Source organism: Nerophis ophidion, linkage group LG11 (genome assembly GCF_033978795.1).
Source record: "Nerophis ophidion isolate RoL-2023_Sa linkage group LG11, RoL_Noph_v1.0, whole genome shotgun sequence".
Classification (NCBI taxonomy): Eukaryota; Metazoa; Chordata; class Actinopteri; order Syngnathiformes; family Syngnathidae; genus Nerophis; species Nerophis ophidion.
Window position 1 is genome coordinate 38,817,587 of NC_084621.1, and position 24,051 is coordinate 38,841,637.

General features: G+C 39.4%; 1 protein-coding gene across 4 annotated transcripts in view; it reads left to right on the top strand.

Annotated features, from left to right (window-relative positions):
* lars2 (leucyl-tRNA synthetase 2, mitochondrial) overlaps nucleotides 1-24,051 on the top strand; it is a 119,526-nt gene that overhangs the window by 83,690 nt on the left and 11,785 nt on the right. For all 4 annotated transcript variants that reach the window (XM_061915876.1, XM_061915877.1, XM_061915875.1 and 1 more), the window contains 7 exons: nucleotides 6,621-6,719; nucleotides 15,335-15,472; nucleotides 16,343-16,446; nucleotides 18,218-18,397; nucleotides 18,494-18,663; nucleotides 19,255-19,332; nucleotides 19,486-19,597. In XM_061915876.1, coding sequence (XP_061771860.1) covers nucleotides 6,621-6,719; nucleotides 15,335-15,472; nucleotides 16,343-16,446; nucleotides 18,218-18,397; nucleotides 18,494-18,663; nucleotides 19,255-19,332; nucleotides 19,486-19,597 — 881 coding nt within the window. The remainder of the gene's footprint in view (nucleotides 1-6,620; nucleotides 6,720-15,334; nucleotides 15,473-16,342; nucleotides 16,447-18,217; nucleotides 18,398-18,493; nucleotides 18,664-19,254; nucleotides 19,333-19,485; nucleotides 19,598-24,051) is intronic.

A 24,051-nucleotide genomic window follows, 5' to 3' on the forward strand; every position in this document is an offset into this window, starting at 1 on the left:
GATGTCCTAATGACTCTTTCCATGTAGGAGTAGTGGGCATAACACATGAATCCAGCCCTTCAGAATGAGGCATTTCAGATGCTGACTCGCTCAGGTAGGGTGAGAGAAAGTTCCACAATTTCTGCATAAGTTACATGTTAGTTTGTAACGTTAGGTTAAAATACTTAATAATATTACTAAAATACTAATAATATACAGCTTGTGAATGTGAAAACATTAATGCTATATACCTTAAAAAAAAATTCTGTGTAGTTCTTTGTATATTTAATAACCAAAACATGATCAATGAAAAAAAAACCTATCTAAGCTGTTAACTCCATTGTGTGTTGTGTAATGGTGGGACTACAAGTTTGTACGTAGGGTTGTGCGAAAAAATCGATTCGAATACGAATCGAATCGAAAACGTTGTGCGATTCAGAATCGATTCTCATTTTGAAAAAAATCGAATTTTTTAATTTTTAATTTTTTTTAATCAATCCAACTAACCACTACACAGCAATACCATAACAATGCAATCCAATTCCAAAATCAAACCTGACCCAGCAACACTCAGAACTGCAATAAACAGAGCAATTGAGGAGACACAAACACGACACAGAACAAACCAAAAGTAGTGAAACAAAAATGAATGTTATCAACAACAGTATCAATATTAGTTATAATTTCAGCGTAGCAATGATTAAAAATCCCTCATTTACATTATCATTAGACATTTAGAAAAAAATAAAAAAAGAACAATAGTGTCACAGTGGCTTACACTTGCATCGCATCTCATAAGCTTGACAACACACTGTGTCCAATGTTTTCACAAAGATAAAATAAGTCGTATTTTTTATTCGTTTAATAGGTAAAACAAATTTACATTATTGCAATCAGCTGATAAAACATTGTCCTTTTGTAATTATAAAAGCTTTTAAAGAAAAATCTACTACTCTGCTAGCATGTCAGCAGACTGGGGTAGATCCTGCTGAAATACTATGAATTGAATGAATACAGAATCGTTTTTAATCGGAAAAATATCGCTTTTAAATCGAGAAGCGCGTTGAATCGAAAAAATCGATATATAATCGACACCAATAATCGATATTGAATCGCATCGCGGGACACCCAAAGATATATACAGTGGGGCAAAAAAGTATTTAGTCAGCCACCGATCGTGCAAGTTCTCCCACTTAAAATGATGACACCCAACGATTCGCAGCCCTAGTTGTACTGTACACTGCTACTAATAAACTACCGCGGTAGACCACAAGGAAGTGTTTTTAAATTTATACCAAGATCATAATAGTTCCTCTATAAGTAACCTAGTTTAGGTGTTTACTCACTAGGGAAGTGAGTACAATTTCACATTCACATTTATTTATTGTGATCTTTTCTATTACGATTCCTGATGTATACTTTTTGAGACTTGACTCTATGCATTTTGGGGTGAAGGATGAATTAATTTATCCACATTTGTATGCATATATGCATATACACACCACATTTGATTTCAGTTGTGTGTCTGTATGTTTGCACAAACCTGATAACTGCTAAACCCCAAACTTACAATACAGTACCTCTCACTTTCACACATGGCAGAGGTTAAAAAATATGGGAATTGGGGCTTGGTGCTCGACAAGGGCAACTTAGCTTGCTGACCACATCTGAGGTCCCATGCTATCCACAACTACTCAGTGTTGCCTCAGGGTGCAGAACCCTCATCCTTATGTAGTTCTATAGCATTTTCCGTGTGCATATTTTTGGCCTATGTAGTATATTCTGAATTTATTGAATTTCCACTTTAGGAGGCAAATTTGTTCTTCTCTCATGGCTCAAAGAACGGCCAACAATTTTTCCAGCTGTCCGCTCCCTTGCCTCTTATTGGCCAGTCTGGTGTGAGGCGAAATGTGTGAAATCTTGAGCAGCAAACCTAACTGGTGTCTCCCTATTCCTGCTTTCTTTGGTGATAGCCTTTGCGTGGCTCCTGCCTTTTCAATTTAATGAAATAATGCGTCTTCCAAATATTAACCTTGCTGCACCTTATTTTTGTTGCTAGGCAACATCATGCTCTTGTTTCGTAATCACAGCCTTGATACTAACCCTTGTGGGGGGTTTTCTGTCGCTGTTGTGTATATTCAGCACTGACACAAATGGAGAGACCAAGTTGCCTAACACATTCCCATTAAATAGCTGCATCACAGCCATAACATAAGATGTAAAAATTATAAACCACTTTTACAGTTAAAAACAAAATCTAGCGAAGCGGAATATACTTATCAACCCAGCATCCCGCAATCAGACTGTTAGATAATGTATGTAATGATGTCAGAGCCATTGTCTGGTGTGAATGTATGTTGCAATATACTGTATATTGTAGCCTCCTGTGGTGAGAATACAGAGTATATCACCATATATTATTTGGTTTATGAATTACAATAGAACTATTTCAAAATGGCTTACAAAGGCTCACAATCTGGCTGCTGACGTATGCGGTAATATATTTTTTCATTTCCAGTTGTAATATTTTATCAAAACTATTATCAATCTACATGTTAATGTACTTTTAGTGTCTGGTTATTTTTCTTTTAACATGTTTCTATCGAAACTTCTGTTCAAATTTAATAAGCACTTACCAATGCAATAGATAGTAAAAAATGTGCGGCAGCAGTGTTTATGGATCTAACTAAAGCATTTGACACAATTAATCACAATATTTTAATAAAAAAACTACAACTATATGGCATCAGAGGGTTAGTCTTAAATTGGATAAGAATTTATCTAACGAACAGGAAACAATACGTGAAGCTAGGCGAACACACTTCTACGATGCTAAATATATCCTGTGGTGTACCTCAGGGATCAATACTAGGACCTAAATTATTCAATCTCTATATAAATGACATTTGTAAAGTTACAAGAGATTTAAAGTTAGTATTATTTGCGGATGATACAACAGCGTTTTGTTCAGGAGAGAACACACAGAGGATAATACAAATAATAACAGAAGAAATAAACAAATTAAAAAAATGGTTTGACAAAAACAGACTATCATTGAATCTCAGTAAAACTAAAATAATGCTATTTGGTAACAGTAGAAAAGAAAGTCAAACACAAATACAAATAGACGGAATAGAAATTGAAAGAGTAAATGAAACCAAATTTGTAGGTATAATGATTGATGATAAATTGAACTGGAAACCTCATGTAAAATATATACAACATAAAGTAGCAAGAAATACGTCAATAATGAATAAAGCCAAACATGTTCTAGACCAAAAATCACTTTATATTCTCTACTGCTCACTAGTGTTACCATATCTGAGTTACTGTGTAGAAATATGGGGAAATAATTACAAAAGTACACTTCATTCTCTAACAGTGTTACAAAAAAGATCAGTTAGAATAATACATAATGTTGGATATAGAGAACATACAAACCCTTTATTTATTGAATCAAAGAATTCCACGACATAGTGAAATTGCAAACAGCTAAAATTATACACAAAGCAAACTATAACCTGCTTCCCAAGAATATACAACAATTCTTCTCAACAAAAGAAGAGAAATATAATCTTAGAGAAAAATGTAATTTAAAACATTTGTATGGACGTACAACACTTAAGACCTTCAGTATATCAGTATGTGGAATTAAACTATGGAATGGATTAAGCAAAGCAATCAAACAATATACTAATATGATCCACTTCAAGAAACTCTTCAAACTGGAAGTGTTTACAAAGTACAAAAAAGAAGATCCATGATAAATATTCTGATTTTATTCACCCATTCTTTCTCAAAATAATCTTACTTATCTCATCGTATGGAATAAAATTTACTTCACCAATTATTTATTTATTTGTTTATTTTTATTGTGATTACTTATTACTTATGGAGTATACATTGTGAATTCATTGAGAACAGGAAGTGAACAAAAGTTTTACCAACTGTTATGTAAAGAAAAGGGGTAGGATTAAATAAGCTCTGCTTCTTCCTACTCCTTTTCGAACATGTTGAAAAGAGAAACTGGAAATTGTGATGTATCGTGTTGTATGCTTGCATGTTCGAAATAAACTCAAACTCAAACTTATTCTTCTGTTGTTTGAATACTTTACATTAGCTTTGGGTGATAACACAAACTTGGGTATCGATCCAATACCAAGTAGTTACTGGAGCAGTATTGGCAATAACGATGTTCCTACCTAAAATTTTCAGGATCACTAAATGAGTAAATTATTTTAAATTATAATCAGACAAAAACACAGAATGTCAATGTAACAACATCAATTAATATTTCTATTACCTCAGTAGAAGCATTTAAGTCTCACCTTAAAACTCATTTGTATACTCTAGCCTTTAAATAGACTCCCTTTTTAGACCAGTTGATCTGCCGTTTGTTTTCTTTTTCTCCTATATCCCACTCTCCCTTGTGGAGGGGGCCCGGTCCGATCCGGTGGCCATGTACTGCTTGCCTGTGTATCGCCTGGGGACGTCTCTGCGCTGCTGATCCGCCTCCGCTTGGGATGGTTTCCTGCTGGCTCCGCTGTGAACGGGACTCTCGTGGCTGTGTTGGGTAGTGTTGGATCCGCTTTGGACTGGACTCTTGCGACTGTGTTGGATCCAATATGGATTTAACTTTCACAGTATCATGTTAGACCCGCTCGACATCCATTGCTTTCGTCCTCTCCAAGGTTCTCATAGTCATCATTGTCACCGACGTCCCACTGGGTGTGAGTTTTCCTTACCCTTATGTGGGCCTACCGAGGATGTGGTAGTGGTTTGTGTTGTGGTTTGTGCAGCCCTTTGACACACTAGTGATTTAGGGCTATATAAGTAAACATTGATTGATTGATTGATTGATTGATATTATAACCTTATTCAATTCTATTACATACATTTTTTTAAATTAAATTAATACTTCAAAATAAATGAAAAAAAAGTAAAAACTACCATTGAATCGGATTTAAATCCTTTGGTTTTTGCCCTTTGAGTCCTCCTCAAAACGTATTTTGATAATGAAAAATAATGATCTAATTACTATAATTTTCACCACATACAGTACTGATGCGATTTTTGGTATCCTGACTGTCGATGTTGTATCGACCCACCCACCACTGTTTATATTCAGGAACTCTAGCTTCGCGATTGGCATATCCTCCCAAGGTGTGTTGTGTGTAACATGTTTTAGTCATTCCTCGTGTTCTAGTGATAGTGGTACATGTAAGAAACAGTTTATTTTCGTCACGGAGGTGAGGATTGGTGATTTAGAAGCTGCACTGTGGAGGGATGTTAGCTGCTAGCTTGCCAGCAAGGATGATGCAAATTCGTGGGACACATTTATATAATTAATAATGTCTTTATCGCAAAACCAAAGTGTAAAGTATAACATGCTTGTTAGACAGTGATATTGCTCTTAACACAACAGGGTGGGATAGTGTGGAGTGTACCTCTTTTTTATTTTTTTATTTTTTTTTTGTCCTGGACATGACGTTAAAGTTCATCCGGCAGTGGAGGCTCCTCTATGGGGTCCTGGGGCACTAGGAGGTTAACCCCTTTACTACTGTTACACCAGGTGGCCCTTGGCGAACGCCTAGTACCTGACTGCCTTAATGGCGGAGCAGGCGGAAGACGGTAGATTTAAGAACTACCACAAAGGCTGCTATGGCGGGAGAAGGCTGCAGCAGAAAAGGGTCCCCAGTCGTCTTGGACTCCATGCCACTGGACCCTGACCCGATTCCCTGAAGCATCGTGTGGTGACAGTCTGTGCACCAGTCTCCCCACGTTAAATAAAGTCACGCACAAGCATTCTCCATAAAGAGATACACCCCTACCAGGAAGATCGTCATACTCGTTCGAGTGACCGCCGATGACGATGATTTCCTTTTACACAGACGACGTCCCGCTTGTGTTTGGTGTGAAATATTGACAGGATGAACTCGTTTTCCCATTCTGTGTATGTGCCGTTTTTTCAGATGAATCTTGTTTTACTAAACAGTGTGTATTTGTGTGTGTGTGTGTAGAGCTGAAGATATTTTGTGTTAGTAAAATGTTAGCCAGGTAGACAGAAATAAGACCAGACATATGGTCCAGGAAAGTACACAAATAGCTGCATCTGTTGTTTTTTGCAGCCTGGGACTTTTTTTTAACTCTGTTGAGACTCATTATGAAGCGATAAGCAAATAACTTCACTCTTCCACTTCCTGATTTAAATATAAAAAGAAACAAACACTTGTTTTCTATGTTTTGTCAAATCTTCTATTCTGTATACTGTCAGAAGTTTTGTTGGCAAATTCGCATCATGAACCAAACTGTGTCTGGCTTGGGTAAAAAGGGGGCAGAGGGTGACATTTCCAATACAAATACATGATGGTGTGTGTTTAGCCTGCCAGCCGATCCCTTGTTAGCACAGCCTGCTAGTGGGGGTTTGAGACCAATGCTCCAGTGCCAGTCCGCTTTAAGCTGTGCTTGTCTGCAGGGACATGACCTCTGCAGCCAGATGGAGGCAGCGTCACACCCATACAATTATCGCATATAAATATCACACAGATTTGACATTTTTGCAGGCAAACAGTCGCTCATGTGTTGACTTGCTAACTCAACAGTTTGATATCTATTTATTTGTCCCCTTCAACTGCTTTCAGATGCAATGGCCCAGCAAAAAGAGAGACTGACACCATGGACACTTTTGTTGACTCAGCCTGGTATTACCTTAGATATACCGACCCACATAACACCACAAGGTACGGACAGCATCCATCTATGACTTCACTTTGCTGTTTTTATCCTACCAATCATTCAAACTTCATTCATACAGCACTTTTCATGCACAGAGAAGTTGAAACACAAAAGGCTTTACACCAGTAAAAAAAAAGGAGAAAAATGCACAGTGGCACCCATAGCATTGTTGACAATAGCAAAACACAGCATGGCACTGAGGAGTGAGGAAAAAAGCCACACTGGAGAATAACTAAAATGTAACATAATATGAAAAAATATTTGTAAAAATGATTAATACTTTGATAGGAACATAAAATAGTGAGACCAATAGAATTAATCTTAATAAATAAAATAGGAGTCAAATTAAAGTTTAAATTGATCATTAAAATTAAAAAGCCTAATCAAAAAGTGTGCCTTTAACCTTTTTTTTTTCCTTACAGGGGAACTATAATTTTTTTTGGAATTCTGCCTATTGTTCACAATCATTATGAGAGACAAGAAGACAAAAGTTTGTTTTTTTTCGCCTTATAACATGTAAAAATGGGCTTGATCTTTGTGGCTAGAAATGCAGCTAATGGGAGCAATCAATTTTACTTCTAAATCACTGTAAAAATGCATTCAAAAACAGTCGTCAATATTTCATTTACTCTCAGTAACCTTTATAATAACCAAGCTAAAGCGACTTTGTTATTGTAAAAGCGAACACTGAGGAACTCTTTTCTATCGTAGTAACACATTGGCGTTATTAGACATAAAAGCTAACTACGACAAGAGATAAGCTAGATTCCAGAAAACACAGAGCGAGTTGTTCTACCTCTTGTGCGAAACACAAATGCATAAAATGACTTAACACATTAAATGACTAGTAAAACATTTACAAACACAACAACCAACTTCTAAAACATTAAAAACGACTCCAAAACACATAAAATGACTCCGAAGAGATGCACAGTGACATCTAAAACGTAAATTACTCCTAAAACACATAACAAGACTCCTAAAACTCATAATAAGACTCCGAAAACACATTAAGACTCCTAAAACACGTAAAAAAAACTCATAAAACACGGAAAAACACTCCTAAAAACATGTAAAAAGACTCCTAAAACAAATTTAAAAACAGATCCTAAAACACGTAAAAAACTCATAAAACACGTAAAAATACTCCTAAAAACATGTAAAAAGACTCCTAAAACAAATTTAAAAACAGAATGAGGTGTTTGCATCCTTTGTGAGCACATACACTTGGTGGCCTTGTAGGTGAACAATGAACGTGAATGGAAGACCTGAAGGATAAAATAATTTACGGGTGCGCATCATCAGTAGTGTTCCTCTGGGTCACTGGGTGTTTCGGCCTTTAACACTATACACCCTCTCCAGAGGCGGCCAGCTACAGAATGATCAGACCTGAGCTTGCGACCCAAGTCCAATTATCCATGATAGTCACCTTGTTGGCAGACATATCAGGGGACTATGCATGGCAGGGGCGTCCGGTTCCCTGAGTCAGATTTTGTTCTGCCTGACCGCATACCTCCTGATGCACTAGTTGGGGGCCCAATAGGGGTCATTCCTCTTCAGCCAGAGCCACTGGCTGCTCTTTCCGGCTGCTCTTTTCGGCTGCTTCAGCGGCGGCTTTGATTGCTGTACGCAGGCACTGGCCCCTGACTCCCAAGTCCCTCAGCAGTTTTGGGGTAGAGGTTCCCACAAAGCCTCTGCACCCAACCTCCACAGGGCGGACTTCAGTATTCCAGCCACGATTTTTAGCTTCCGCGGCCAGCTCGGAATACCGCAAATGTTTCCTCTCATATGCCTCCTCCATGGATTCCTCCCAGGGTACAGTGAGCTCAACAATGAAGGCTTTTTTGTGGGAAGGGGACCAGAGCACTAGGTCAGGCCTCAAAGTGGTAGTGGCGATCTCGGTGGGGAAAATCAGCTGTTTGCCAACATCTGCCAGCATCTTCCAGCTTGTACAACAACACGAAACATGCATAGTTTGTAATGCACAACACTGTGTTCAACACCAATTTTTACTGATTGAACATTCATATTAAAGTATCTGTAAAGTATTAGCCCACATTTCATGTTTTGTTTGTATACAGCTAGCCTGACAGTGTATGTACTGTAGTTGTAATTACACGCATGGTGTGCTGCATGTGTATCATGAATGATATTAAGAGTGACTCACTCGATGCACAGTTGTTTGTCTGGTCCAGCTGGCCTGGGAAGTTTCCTGTTGATTTTGGGTAAGCAATCCATTTATGTTAAAATAGCTTGGCTCCAAGTTCCATCTTTTTATCGTCAAAATGGCTTTCATCCCCCTCTCTCAGCTTCCATCTGCTCTAATGTCCCACTCTTCCTTCACGCTTGCTTCTATAAGCAGCAGTTTATTTACATTCAAAAGTATAAGGTTGTGAATCCTCATTTGTCCAAAAATAGTCGTCTTCGGTGTCTGTTAACAGGTCTGCCATGATTAGAAAACTCACTCGTGTGTGATTTCGGAAGTAGGAACACACATGTTGCCAGAAGTCAGACCCGCTGCGATGGAAACACAAATCAATGCGCGAAAGAAATCAGTCAATGATTGAAACGATCCAAATACCACAAATATTGAACATATTACATATTGTTGTGAACATGTTTGTTACTAAATTATATATAGACTTGCACTGGGTATTTAAAACATTGATGGAGGGTTTTGAAGTTGCTTTAGAGAGCTTTGAAGGCTACAATGGTGACTCCCATTAGCTGCATCTTTCAAGCATACTTTTTTAGTCTGAAAAAAAGTCCTTCTTGTCTCTCATAATTTATTATAAACGATAGGCAAAGTTACAAAAAAAATTGCAGTTCCCCTTTAAATCTCAATGGTCTCTGCAGTCCTAAGTCTCTCCGGCAGGCTGTTCCATAGGTGAGGGCCACACTCAGCTAAATGCCTCTCAAATTTTCCACTAGTTTCACATTTTTGGCTTTTTGTCCGTATAAAAGCCATTCCACTGAATCGGTGACATTTGCTTGTTGTAACTCCCCCAAAATAAACTTGCATTTCTGCCTTTTTTGCCCTCTCACATATTGGACTGCTCAGGAAAAAAAGTAACAGGTGTGAATTTTTACCATATACAGTAATTAGTGTGGCTTGGTTGGTAGTGCTGCCGTGCTAGCAACTTGAAGGTTGCAGGTTTGATTCCCGCTTCCGCCATCCTAGTCACTGCCGTTCTGTCCTTGGGCAAGACAATTTAGCCACCCGCTCCCAGTCCAACCACACTGGTGTAAATGTAGCTTAAATATGTTGAGAATGGGTTTTACAATGTAAAGCACTTTGAGGAAAAGAACTATATAAATATAATTATCTTCACAGTTCACTTCAGAAATATGTGAAATATAGCCAGATGGCATTTAAGAAAGTATTTTGACACTAAGCACATTACAGTAATTCAACAAAAGAAAATATTTAGGTAACAGAAATGTGCTGAGATTTGCACCACCCTAATATCGGTATTATCGAATTTTCAGAAAAATAAATAAGTGAACTGACTTTTGCCCTTCCTGTGGCCTGCAAAGGATCTGCATGATATCTCCTTCGCGTGGCGTCACCCAAGATCGGGCCACAGGCACCAAATTGATTTCGTAATTAATTGTTAAAAGAGCTTACATCAACACCGTCAAATTTACAAGGTCATATCACAGTCCAGACTCCAACACGTCACTTGCTTATTTTTGCCCGCTTAAAAAACATACAGAAAACAAAGACATAGAGGAAACTGAAGCTCAACACTAAGAAGAGCAACCAAGAGGCAAATGTATCATTTGAAAGGCATTTAGAGGTACTGTTACAAGACTTGGATGACTTCGCACTTGACATGATGTTGTCTGGTTTAAGAACAGCCATCTATGAGTCAGCTTCTTACACTTATGGGATCACAAGAACGTCACGAGAGGACTGGATTGAAATCAACACGATTGCCTTTACTAGAGGAGAAACGTTAAACCCCCATGGTCCACAGAAAGGATCCAACAGAGAGACAGCACTATCAGTCACCTAAAAGCAGTTAAGTCCAAACTGCAGCCGGAGATGAGAAAATGTGCCAACAACTACTTGGTAAATCTTCGTAAGGAGATACAACAGGCTTCAGACACTGGAAACTTAAAGAAAATGTATAAGATCAGGACTGCCTTTGGCCCACAGGTTAATAAAGTTGCACCACTCAATTCACTGACAGGACAGTTTATGTATATTTTTCTTCTGGAAATAAATATTGTATATCCATCTTTTAAATTGATCTGATTGCATATTTAAAAAATACAATGTGAAAGGAAACCTAGCATTATAACAAAAATAATAGGGAATAAGCGGTAGAAAATGGATGGATGGAATTTTAGATTTAACTTAGTTTCCTGAGGACGCAAATAGTTACAATTAGATGGCATGAAATGTCTCTTCAAAAGCCACTGAAAAATTTAGTTGTTTGACCACTTAATAATTAGGGTTTAGAATTAAATAGTTGTTGTTTATTTCCTGTTGTATTCAATTAGACAACTTGCAGTCATACTTGCCAACCCTCCCGGATTTTCCGGGAGACTCCCGAAATTCAGCGCCTCTACCGAAAACCTCCCGGGACAAATTTTCTCCCGAAATTCAGGCGGAGCTGGATGCCACGCCCCCTCCAGCTCCGTGCGGACCTGAGTGACGTGTCGACAGCCTGTTTTCACGTCGCTTTCCCACCATATAAACAGCAAGCCTGCCCAATGACGTTATAACTGTAGAATGATCGAGTGCGAGTTCTTGGTTTCTTATGTGGGTTTATTGTTAGGCAGTTTCAATAACGTCCTCCGAGTGCGGTTACAACACACAACAACAGCAGTCACGTTTTCGTCTACCGTAAAGCAGTTCGTCTGCCGTAAACAACAATTTTCTGACACTCTTAAACAGGACAATACTGCCATCTACTGTACATGCGTATGTGACAATAACATCTACGGCTCTTAGAGAGTGCAGAAGAACGAGGAAGATACAGCCATGGCGACGCCGATGACGAGTAAGATGAAGAAATACGCTTGTAAGTTCCAAGCCGCAGGTGCGATTGGACCTGGATAGCCTCCGGAAAGAAGTAGTGGACTACCATTTGCATGGCAGTAAAGATCTTCCTCAGGAAGCAAAGATTGATCGGTTTTGGGCCATGCAAGGGAGAGCTGGAAGATTCCAGACTCTAGTGCATTTGATGAAAGTACTTTTGTGCGTGCCACACAGCAATGCATCATCAGAGAGGGTGTTCAGCATCGTTAGAAAAATAGTGACAGAGAGTAGAACAAGGATGGACAATTCCATCCTTAGCTCAACAATGAGTAGAAGAGTGTTATGTGTGTGTGTGTGTATACAGTCAAGAAAACAAGTATTTGAACACCCTGCTATTTTGCAAGTTCTCCCATTTAGAAATCATGGAGGGTTTCTGAAATTTTCACGGTAGGTGCATGTCCACTGTATGAGAGATAACCTAAAAAATCCAGAAATCACAATCTATGATTTTTTTAACAATTTATTCGTGTGATACAGCTGAAAATAAGTATTTGAACACCTGTCTATCAGCTAGAATTCTGACCCTCAAAGACCTCTTATTCCGCCTTTACAAGTCCTCCTCCTCTCCACTGTATTATCCTGAATCAGATGCACCTGTGTGAGGTTAGCTGCATAAAGACACCTGTCCACCCCATACAATCAGTAAGACCCAACATTCAGCAGGGCTAAGAGCGAAGAGCTGTCCAAAGACACCAGAGACAAAATTGTACAACTCCACAAGGATGGAAAGGGCTACGGAGAAATTGCCAAGCAGCTTGGTGAAAAAAGGTCTACTGTTGGAGCAATCATTAGAAAATGGAAGAAGCTAAACATGACGGTCAATCTCAATCGGAGTGGAGCCCCATGCAAGATATCACCTCGTGGCGTCTCAATGATGCTAAGAAAGGTGAGGAATCAGCCCAGGACTACACGGCAGGACTTGGTCAATGACCTGAAAAGAGCTGCGACCACTGTTTCCATGGTCACTGTTGGTAATACACTAAGACGTCATGGTTTGAAATCATGCACTAGAATGCTCAATGATCTAGTTGAAATGTTACTAAAACAAACAGGAAACTGTTCCCAACAGTTGCAAACCACACCCACAGTCAAAAACATATTGGTAATTCACTGACTTGCTGACGGTGTTAAATTATTATTATTCATGATTTAACTTTTTATTATATCCCGTCAGTGAGATTGTGCATGCACATGGAAACGTAGACTCAAGCACACGATTATGTCTAATATCACCCACTCACCCACTTTGCTATTTCAAGCATGCATATTATAGCGTGTGGATATTCCTCCACCCCCTTGCACACACTCCTACAAAAACACACATGCTTGAAATCTCTGCCAACAGCGATTAGATTATGGAGCCATGGCTGTCACCTGCTGGGATGCTGGTGATACCCAAAGCTTAACAAAAGAGAAGTATTTTCCCCAGCTTCTTGACCAAGCTGTAAATCCGCTTTAAAAGGACTTCCGGCCCCCCATCACTTTTTTTAGCAGGGCAGATTTGGCACAACAGAAAAAGCAATTACACTATTTGTGTATTTCAGTGGGCCTGCTGAGTCTTACGTGTACGGAAATGATGAAAACCCTGGCGTGCTGAAAAAGCCGGAGAGGGGAGGAAATAGAAGTGTGTGTGTTTGTGTATTTTGTGATGTATTAGAGGTGTGCCGGCCTGATGCCAGCTCAAAGGCCGAATTATTTTCCGCCTTGCCAGTTGTTAACTTTATCCCGAGGTTCAATTATCACCAGACACCAGTCTCCAGAGACAGGCAGAGAGATGAGGAGGAGGGTAATTACCAGAGCCATGTGTGACAAATGTTGTAGATAGCAGCCTTGTGCTGACCATCAGACCTGAGGAACTGGTCACATGATGTCCTGATTCAAGCCATCATCTTATAAACTAGGTCTTTCTCCATCACCACTTCCCAGCTAATAAGATGGGTGTTGGTGAAGTCCTCAAAACTCATTACTGTTTGGACAGACAGATGGGAAGCATGTGTATCAGGTTAACATGCTGTTGTGTGCACATACAGTATAGGCCAGTGGTTCTCAACCTTTTTTCAGTGATTTACCCCCTGTGAACATTTTTTTAATTACCCCCTAATCAGAGCAAAGCATTTTCGGTTGAGAAAAAGAGATGAATAAGTAAAATACAGCACTATCTCATCAGTTACTGATTTATTAAATTGTAAAACAGTGCAAAATATTGCTCATTTGTAGTGGTCTTTCCTGAACTATTTGGAAAAAAATTCTAAAAGTAACTAAAAACTTGTTGAAAAATAAACAAGTGATTCAAATATAAATAAAGATTTCAGCACATAGAAGCAATAATCAACTTAAAGTGCCCTCTTTGGGGATTGTAATAGAGATCCATCTGGATTCATGAACTTAATTCTAAACATTTCTTCACAAAAAAGGAAATCTTTAACATCAATATTTATGGAAAATGTCTACCAAAAAATATAGCTGTCAACACCGAATATTGCATTGTTGCATTTCTTTTCTCAGTTTATGAATTTACATTCATATTTTGTTGAAGTATTATTCAATAAATATATTTATAAAGGATTTTTGAATTGTTTGCTATTTTTAGAATATTTTTGAAAAATCTCACGTACCCCTTGGCTTACCTTCAAGTACCTCCATTTGAGAACCACTGTTATAGGCCACCACTAGGTATGTTGTTGTAGCAGTACTTTAATGACCACATGTGACTAGAATGTCTCTTAACAGAGTGCAGACTGTGTACCGCGGCTGAATTGTTTACCCAATTGAAAAAAGCTAAAAAATTGTGGAGTCTGTTTTTTTGTCTGTTTGTTAATTACTAGGCTACTTTCGGATCCACTGAAATGGGGTGCCATTATGATATCAGGGGTGGACAGTAAATACCCTCATCATCCTCCAATCCAGATCCTCATCAAATGTTAATGGAAATAGTTTTGTAATTCTCAGATAATTGTGCCATAATGTATCAATATGTTTTCTGTGAAAAAGTTCAGTAAAATAGTGGCATTAATGGAGCCCTAAGATTATGTTTGATATTTTGTGGTACATTATTTATATTAGATTAGTCTTAGGATGGTTAATCTAAATACCATTTTAAAATCAATTCCTGCAGCGTAATGATTTCTTTGTCATGGTTTGGCACACTCAACCTCCCCTCAAAGAATATAATACGTTGCTTCGTTTTCTTTCTGGAAACTAAAAATCTATTCTTCTGCCTTTTCACATTACCGAAGCTTGCTTAGCAAGTTTGGAGTTTTGTAAAATATGTTTAAATTGATGTTTTTCTGAATTTTTCAAGTACTTAACATCCTTCCCTGGCGTCTTCTGGCGCTTCTTGGGTAACTTTAAAAACCCACATTCCTCATATGGTCTAACATGACATTGCTGCTCACATTAAAACCGTAATAAGTAAGGTGTTTTTTTAAAATACTTATTTTGAATTTTATTAAGCACATTAGCTCTTTTAGTTTCCTGTCTGTTCATGCTGCATGCATGTATTACACAATAAAATGCATTAAAGAGGTATTTGAAAGCCACAAAAGATCCTGTACCCACTCTTTTTTTCAGGCCTTTTGAGCGCCTCTTAGCAGATCACTGGCTGCCTGTGGACGTGTACATTGGCGGCAAGGAGCACGCGGTCATGCATTTGTACTACGCTCGCTTCCTCTGTCACTTCTGCAAGGACCAGGGGCTTGTCGCTCACAGGTGCGCTGCAGTGTTTGTCACCTCTGTTAGTGTAGTGTTTCTTAACCATTGGGCGAGCGCCCATTAGAGGGCTGCCAAAAAATATCTGTTTGTCATCTGTGGTCGTATGCACCGCAGCAGTACTCCGTTGTAATACATTTTTCCACCACTTGTAGTAGTAATGATAATATCCAACAAACAAAAAGTCTGGAGCTAAAGCCATAGAGAAGATTCTTTGTGCAAAAATGTATGACTAAAGTGGTAAAGCTGCATTTTTATTTGCGCTTAAACTTTAATGACAGTTTACTTAGGAAACATCCATCCATCCATTTTCTACCGCTTATTACCTTTTTGGGGTCGCGGGGGGCGCTGGCGCCTATCTCAGCTACAATCGGGCGGAAGGCGGGGTACACCCTGGACATGTCGCCACCTCATCACAGGGCCCTTAGGAAACATATACATTAATATTATTTATTATTAGGGTGTACCCCGCCTTCCGCCCGGTTGTAGCTGAGATAGGCTCCAGTGACCCCAATGGGAATAAGCGGTAGAAAATGGATGGATGGAATTAAGTTAGAATGTATTTATTTTAGCACTGCGTAGTTGTATGAGCATTAATTTTTTTCATCCTTTTTTAGAAATCGTTTGTTTTTCATGGTTCATGCTTTTATGTCATTTGACTTGTTAAACTGTTGGTAGATTAGGTTATATAATTATTGAATATAATTAAAATCAAAAGTAAGAATAAAAATTCATTGTTAATATTTGAGTGGGCCTTAGGCTGCTCTGCAGTGGAAATGTTGGGGCCCGAGGTCAAAAAGGTTAAGAACCCCTGTGTTAGTGCTTACACAATTTAACTATGTGCATGATTTCACTATTTTCCTTTTTTAGGGAGCCTTTTAGGAAGTTGCTGGTCCAGGGTCTCATCAAGGGCCAGACTTTCCGGCGAGCAGACATTGGCCAGTACTTAACGAGAGAGGAGATTGACTTCACAGGTACTTGTAGAATGAGCTTCCCTAAAGGTGACTTTGTCGATGATAAATTAGAGACAAAGAATAAGGATTTTGGTCTATTTTCTTTTTGTCAGAGTGACAACTGAAGTAGCAGTGCTAATTAGTAGGTGTTTTTTTTTTTACAATCAAAATGCGAGGATTTTCAGTTTTTCTCTGTAACTTGGTCCAAGGATAAAAACAGATAATATTTCCTTACACGTCTTTGTACACTTAACAGTGCTCTTGTCGATTTATTCAATGAGGACTTAAATATTATTATTCTACTGGTTTTGGCATAATAGTAGTGCTATTGTTTAACAACATGTGCTGCTCATTTAGGATGGTTAAGTTATTTGTTTTGTTGGAAAACTTATCACATTGAAGCCTACACACGGCTTAATGCTCTCCTACATTCTATATAATAAAGAAAAACACTAGTTTGGGGGTAGAAGATGCCATCACTTAATTTGCATAATTAGCCATGATACATGGGTATGTATATTGTGATTTTTTTTTTTATGTCACAGGCAAGATGGAAACGTCTGTAAGTGCTTTTTCATTGGAGCCCACAGTTTTTCCCGTTGCTTGTTGAGAAGAGCGATATGGGCTTTGGAATGGCAAAAATTTTGGCATCCAAGGGTCAAAGTATACATGTGTCAATGGGCCCTATTCCACAGTATACAGTATAAGTTAGTAGAAATCATCACATTTCATTGATGGCCAGTAAATAGCATTGCGAAAATGTCGTCAGTGATTATGTGAGCTTGGAAGAGGTCGGTATGAATATGTATTACGTTTGGGAAGTCACTTTTTGGCCAGCCAACAACTGCTGTTTGAGTCATTAATTTTTTTTAATTTTTTTTTTTAATTCATTCTATGATGGTTTAAGTACTTGCTCAATTTAGCAACACATTTGCAAAGTTGGCAGCACTGATCCCTCCCTTTACCTGATCTTGTTTTCTGGCAAACCAGGGACCTCACTAAATTGTTTCGGGTACTACATTTCCGGAAAGCTTAGGACCCGGGAGCAGGACTTCTCCTTTCATTATGAGTCTTATTTAGTATGTTCCAAAGCACCAGTGTCCTCTGCAGTAGACATTTGATTTTGGTCTATTTTGTCAAAGTTACAGGAGCGCTCTGCTGTTTTTAAGTGCCTCCTGCAAAAATGTGACTCTCACACAAGTTTTTTTTTTTTTAAGAGACCTCATGGGCCAACAATTGAATAGCCCAAATAAAGAAAAAGAAAGGACCTACAATGGAACCTTGAGGAACACCACTGGTATAACTAAAGAAGTGATTACTGATTGCATCTCAAGTAAACAAGCTACAGCAACACTTTAGTTACATAAATAACATTATGAAAAAGAATTGTAACTTCCAAAAAGGAAATGACCATAAGGGGTTCTTTGAGAAACGACTCAGTTACGTAAACAAAAGTTTGGGCGCCTGTGTTCTATGTTTGCTAGGTTAATATATCGACGCAAGGATCTGCCAATGTGTTTACCGTGGTCCAAGTTCCTCTACACAACAGGAGCACTCTAGTGTTTTAGGAATTTGCTGCAAAAATGTTTGTCTTCCAAGTTGTGAACTGAACCTAGGATCCGTTTTGGATTTGGCCCCCGGACCGCCAGTTGAATAGCACTGATGTACAGTATGTATTCAGCTTATATTAGCATTGCTCAGAATTTACACTCATCTGTTAGTTATTGCATGCTTTTGAAGCTAATGCTGGCGGTGAGACTGTGAACAGACCTTTTACTTCTGTCCTCGTTAGGAGAAGAGCCAGCGGTGTTGGGAGGTGGTCAAGTGGAAATGACCTGGGAGAAGATGAGCAAGTCTAAACACAATGGTCTGGACCCCCAAGAAGTGGTACAGCAGTATGGCGTGGACACAGTTCGTCTCTACATCCTCTATGCCGCACCGCCTGAACAGGATATCCTCTGGAATCTTAAAAGTGAGATATTGTTACAATCAAAGTCATACTAGATACACGGTTGTTTTCTATCAAAAGATGCTACTCTATCATATGTTGCAATGGACTTCACCCCAGAGGATGCTCTTCCTGGAGTCTTGCGCTGGCAGTCCAGAATATGGCAGCTTGTGACAAAGCTACGAGAGGCTCGACAACTCTGTGACGCGCCTTCTCCATCCGGGCTGAAGAAGAAGGAACTGGCAGAGGCAAGAAAGATCTGGGAAAACAAGAACTTTGCAATCCAAGAGGTAGGAACAGTTGTCAGCAGTAGGGGTCAGTACATGGCCTGTTTTCAAAGTCTCAACTTTCTCATATTTTTTTTTTTTGGCAAGACGACTGATTCGCACTTTCACCTTTGATTTGAACTTGAAGTCTGTGATGAGATGAGTTTACATGTTATGAAAAGATTAATATGTCAATCATCAAAAGGCACTGCAGCTTGATCGTACATTTGAACCTGAACCCACCAGAGTAAAGGAAGAATTGATTTAAAACCTACTCTGTCTCTCCCACATGTTATAAATAGACATCCATAGCTGCCAGGTTGGATTTTTTCTCTCCGCCCCTCAAGGCCGGTGCTTTTATAGGACATCATGCATGTTAGCCTTAAGCTCTCAAAGCCAAGGCTGTGTTTTGATTCACCCCTCAGTCATCAGCCTCTTCTTCAATAAGACCCTTCCCCAAAGGGCTTTCTCCGCATGGAAGACTAAGCTGGGAATTGTTGACATACTCTGACACCTTGTGTGTCCTCTGGGCATGTTGCTGGTTTTTCCTTATCGGCCAAGTAAATAACTTATGATGGGATTTATTCCAAATAGTGATTTGTTTATTCTTTTCAGGTCACTTATTACTTCACGGAAGACTTCCTGTTCAATGCGGCCATTTCTCGTCTCATGGGCCTCACAAATAGATTGAGTGTGAGTGATCACTGTAGCACCTCCTCTGATTTCAATCAGCACCCTCTAATTACCATTGTGTGTGTGTGTGTGTGTGTGTGTGTGTGTGTGTGTGTGTGTGTGTGTGTGTGTGTGTGTGCGTGTGTGTGTGTGTGTGTGTGTGTGTGTCTCCAGAGTGCAACGGTCAGGGTGGTGCAGCACAGTGTGGAATTTGAGGATGCCCTGGCCGCACTAGTTCTGATGACAGCTCCCATGGCACCCTTCCTGGCCTCTGAACTTTGGGCAGGCGAGTGATATGCACAATTATTGTTAGTGTCGTCCCACCCCCCACACACACACCCACTACCCTGAGATTTCTACAAGCACTGTATAACAGTTATATGGCAGACCTCCTAACTCTAATCACTTGTATTTCAAATCAACGTCAGAATTGTTTAAAAGTCAATTTAATTGGTGCTCGCGCCCCCAAAAAAAGCACGATTTTAACATGGAACATGCCTTTTCAAATAGAAAAACACAATTGTAGATAAGTAATATTTTATAAATAACAATACAATATAATGTACTACAAACAACTACAGTAGTTTTATGAAGTAATGTAATAATAATAATGTACAGTAGCAGCATTTACTATTGGAGAGGGAACTTCTCCCATATCTCCTTCTAACTGCTAATTTGTCAAACACACCATCAGCAGCTTCTGCATATTTTCATAGAGAAATGTCTACTGTTTATATATTATTTTAACATTCTCGGCTGGCGTCAGACTCATTATGCTGCAGATTAGCTGTGATACGCTCAAATTGCTTCCTCAAGTTAACTACACCCTTGGTCATGTTTTCGATTATTTCTTTCTTTAATAAAATGTAAATCATCCACTTCTTCTCCGTAATGTCATTCACGCTCACCTTTTTTTTCTTATGGTTATAAAAATAAAGGTTTGGTGATCTTTAGCTGTAAGCTAATGCTAGCAAGTAAGACCAGGGGCCTTATGTGTTAAAAGTTGGTTGGTTTTGTGCGTACACACACTGATTATTTGTGGCCCCAGATGTTTTGGTTGCATCTGTTGGGGATCACTGTGACATTCTCTAAGCCAACTAATGGCAGAGATGCTTGTAAGTCAAACTTTTGCTTACATAACAATTAGCGGAGAAACAGTTATCACCTCAAAACACTCTTGAGTTGGGTTAATGTTTTCTGCTTATTGTGATTTTGATGATAATTTTTTAAATATTTGTTTTTAAATGTAAAGCACTTTGGGGCAGTTGTGTGTTTTAGGACTCCATCCATCCATTTTCTTCCGCTTAGACGTGGTTTGGTCGCGGGAGCCTGAGCAGCCTAAGCAGAGTAGCCCAGACTTCCCTCTCCCCAGCCACTTGGTGCAGCTCCTCTCGGGGTATCCCGAGGCATTCCCAGGCCAACATGGAGACAGTCTTCCCAACGTGTTCTGGGTCTTCCCCGTGGCCTCCTGCCGGTTGGACAAGCCCTAAACACCTCCCTAGGGAGGCGTTTGGGTGGCATTCTGACCAGATGCCCGAACCACCTCATCTGGCTCCTCTCGATGTGGAGGAGCAGCAGCTTTAATTTGAGCTCCTCCCGGATGGCAGAGCTTCTCACCCTATCTCTAAGGGAGAGACCCGCCACCCTGCGGAGGAAACTCATTTTGACCGCTTGTACCCGTGATCTTGTCCTTTCGGTCATAACCCAAAGCTCATGACCATAGGTGAGGATGGGAACGTATATCAACTGGTAAATTCAGAGCTTTGCCTTCCGGCTCTGCTCCTTCTTCACCACAAAGGAGCGATACAGCGTCCGTATTACTGCAGACGCTGCACCGATCCGCCTGTCGATCTCACGATCCACTCTTCCCTCACTTGTGAACAAGACTACGAGGTACTTGAACTCCTTTACACGGGGCAAGATCTCCTCCTCAACTTGGAGATGGTACTCCATCCACCCTTTCCTGTGCGAGAACCACGAACTCGGACTTTGAGGTGCTGATTCTTATCCCAGTCGCTTCATACTGAACTGCGAACCGATCCAGTGAGAGCTGAAGATTCTGGCCAGATGAAGCCCTCAGGACCACATCATCTGCAAAAAGTAAAGACCTAATCCTGCTGCCCCCAAACCGGATTCCCTCAAAGCCCTGACTCCGCCTAGAAATTCTGTCCATAAAAGTTATGAACAGAATCGGTGAAAAAGGGCAGCCTTGGTGGAGTCCAACCCTCACTGAAAACGGGTCCGACTTACTGCCGGCAAAGCGGACCAAGCTCTAGAAATGTGCTATATAAACAAATCTACCTTGACCTTTTAACACTTAATTACCACTGTACTTTATATTGTAAATACAATTACTAATATTAATATGACCAATATTAAATTAAATACAACGGAAATTAGGAATGGTCTTGACTTTGTTCATGGGTCTGGTCACTATTATTTACTTCGACACAAGAGTCTCTATGCTACCTATTTCTACAAATTACTCTAAAGTTCCATTAGTATTTCCGCATTTTCTCAGCTAAATGTTATCATTATTAATCTACATTGACAAAATAATTGGCCACATGATTTCTGCATCGACAGGAAAGGAAAATGTGGGGAAAATAAGTTGGTCTACTTAGTCGTGGACCAACACTTGTAAATAACATAATGTCATGGTTGTCGTGAGTTTCCAATCATTTCTACAACTCTTGTTTTTTTATGATAGAGTGATTGGAGCACATACTTGTTGGTCACAAAAACATTCATGAAGTTTGGTTCTTTCATGAAATTATTATGGGTCTACTGAAAATGTGACCAAATCTGCTGGGTCAAAAGTATACATACAGCAATGTTAATATTTGGTTACATGTCCCTTGGCAAGTTTTACTGCAGTAAAGCGCTTTTGGTAGCCATCCACAAGCTTATGGCAAGCTTCTGGTTGTATTTTTGACCACTCTTCTTGACAAAACTGGTGCAGTTCAGCTAAATTTGTTGTTTTTCTGACATGAACTTGTTTCTTCAGCATTGTCCACACATTTAAGTCAGGACTTTGGGAATTCCATTCTAAAACCTTTATTCTAGCCTGATTTAGCCATTCCTTTAACACTTTTGGCGTGTGTTTGGGGTCATTGTCCTGTTGGAACACCCAACTGCGCCAAAGACCTAACCTGGGGGATGATGATTGTAGGTTGTCCTGAAGAATTTGGAGGTAATCCTCCTTTTTCATTGTCCCATTTACTCTTTGTAAAGCACCAGTTCCATTGGCAGCAAAACAGGCCCAGAGAATAATACTACCACCGCCATGCTTAACGCTAGGCCTGGTGTTCCTGGGATTAAAGGCCTCACCATTTCTCCTCCAAACATATTGCTGGGTATTGTGGCCAAAAAGCTAAATTTTTGTTTCATCTGACCCCAGAACTTTCCTCCAGAAGATCTTATGTTTGTCCATGTGATGTCAGATGAAACAAAAATTTAGCTGTTTGGCCACAATACCCAGCAATATGTTTCATTTTCAGTGGACCCACAATACATTCATAAAAGAACCACAATTTGTGAATGTTTTTTTTTATGACAAACAAGTATGTGCTCCAATCACTCTATCACAAAAAAATAAAAGTTGTTGAAATTATTGGAAACTCAATACAACCGGGACATTATGTTCTTTACAAGTGTATGTCAACTTTTGACCAAGACTGTATTCCAACAATAATAGCATCTTCTTTTCTGGGCAAATTTTCTAGATTTTTGAATGTGTCTGTTGGGGGTTTTGGAATTTGTGTACATTCCTTCACAAGGACTATTTTGAATGGTCCGAAGTCATTGATTTGGGAACTATGAGAGGGTCTGCTTGTTCAACATTGCTGTTCTGCCAATCCAAAAGGTGTTTGATGGGCCTGTAGTCAGGGTTCTGTGCAAGTTCTTCCACAGCAAACCTTTCCAAGCCTGTCTTCATGGACATAATTTGTGCACTGGCAAAAGAAAAGAGTATTTTCCAAACGGTCCCCACATTGCAAAAGGGTAGAATTATTGACATGGTCTTGCAACAATAGATTGAATATTTATGATTAATTATTTGCTTTAAGTAATTTTTCTGTCTATATATTTATGATGGACTTTTTCCAAATCTTTATTTGCTACAAAGTGTGTATATACAAAAGTCTGTAAATACAGTTGAAATTTGAGCAGTTCGACACACCCGTAAGGGGAAGTGTTGACATCGTTCTTTAATTCAAGCCAACTGTGATGTAACTAACGTTCTTCCGCGCTCCATCAATTTAGTAGTGATAGAGTTTTGAATTTTAGGAGTTCACCTGAAGTACATGCGCTAAGTGTCCAGCTAATGAAAGGCACACTGTGATCTCTTGGCTCAGTGTAAAAAAACAAACAGCAGGAAGGAAGACAGAGCGTCATCTTCGGTGCCTCACGTGGAGCCTCTCAACATCCCTTCATTGTCGACAGCACACGTACCCAATGTCCTCACACAGCTTTCAAAAAATATATTTTTCCACCCCAGTGTCACACGATGGTGATGGTGCTGGAAGCAAGGTGTGAGAAGTACAGTACAATTTGTGCTCATATCACATGTATGCGCGCACACAAGATCTTCACATGTTTATAGTAGACAGGACACAACCTCACGCGTAATCGCCGCTATCACACTTTCACTCTCTTTTCTCGCTCGCTTGTTTGAGGAAGTTCACGTCCTTCCTTTTGTCTCCGCTGCTGGATATACTCACTGTATGTCTGTTGGTTTAA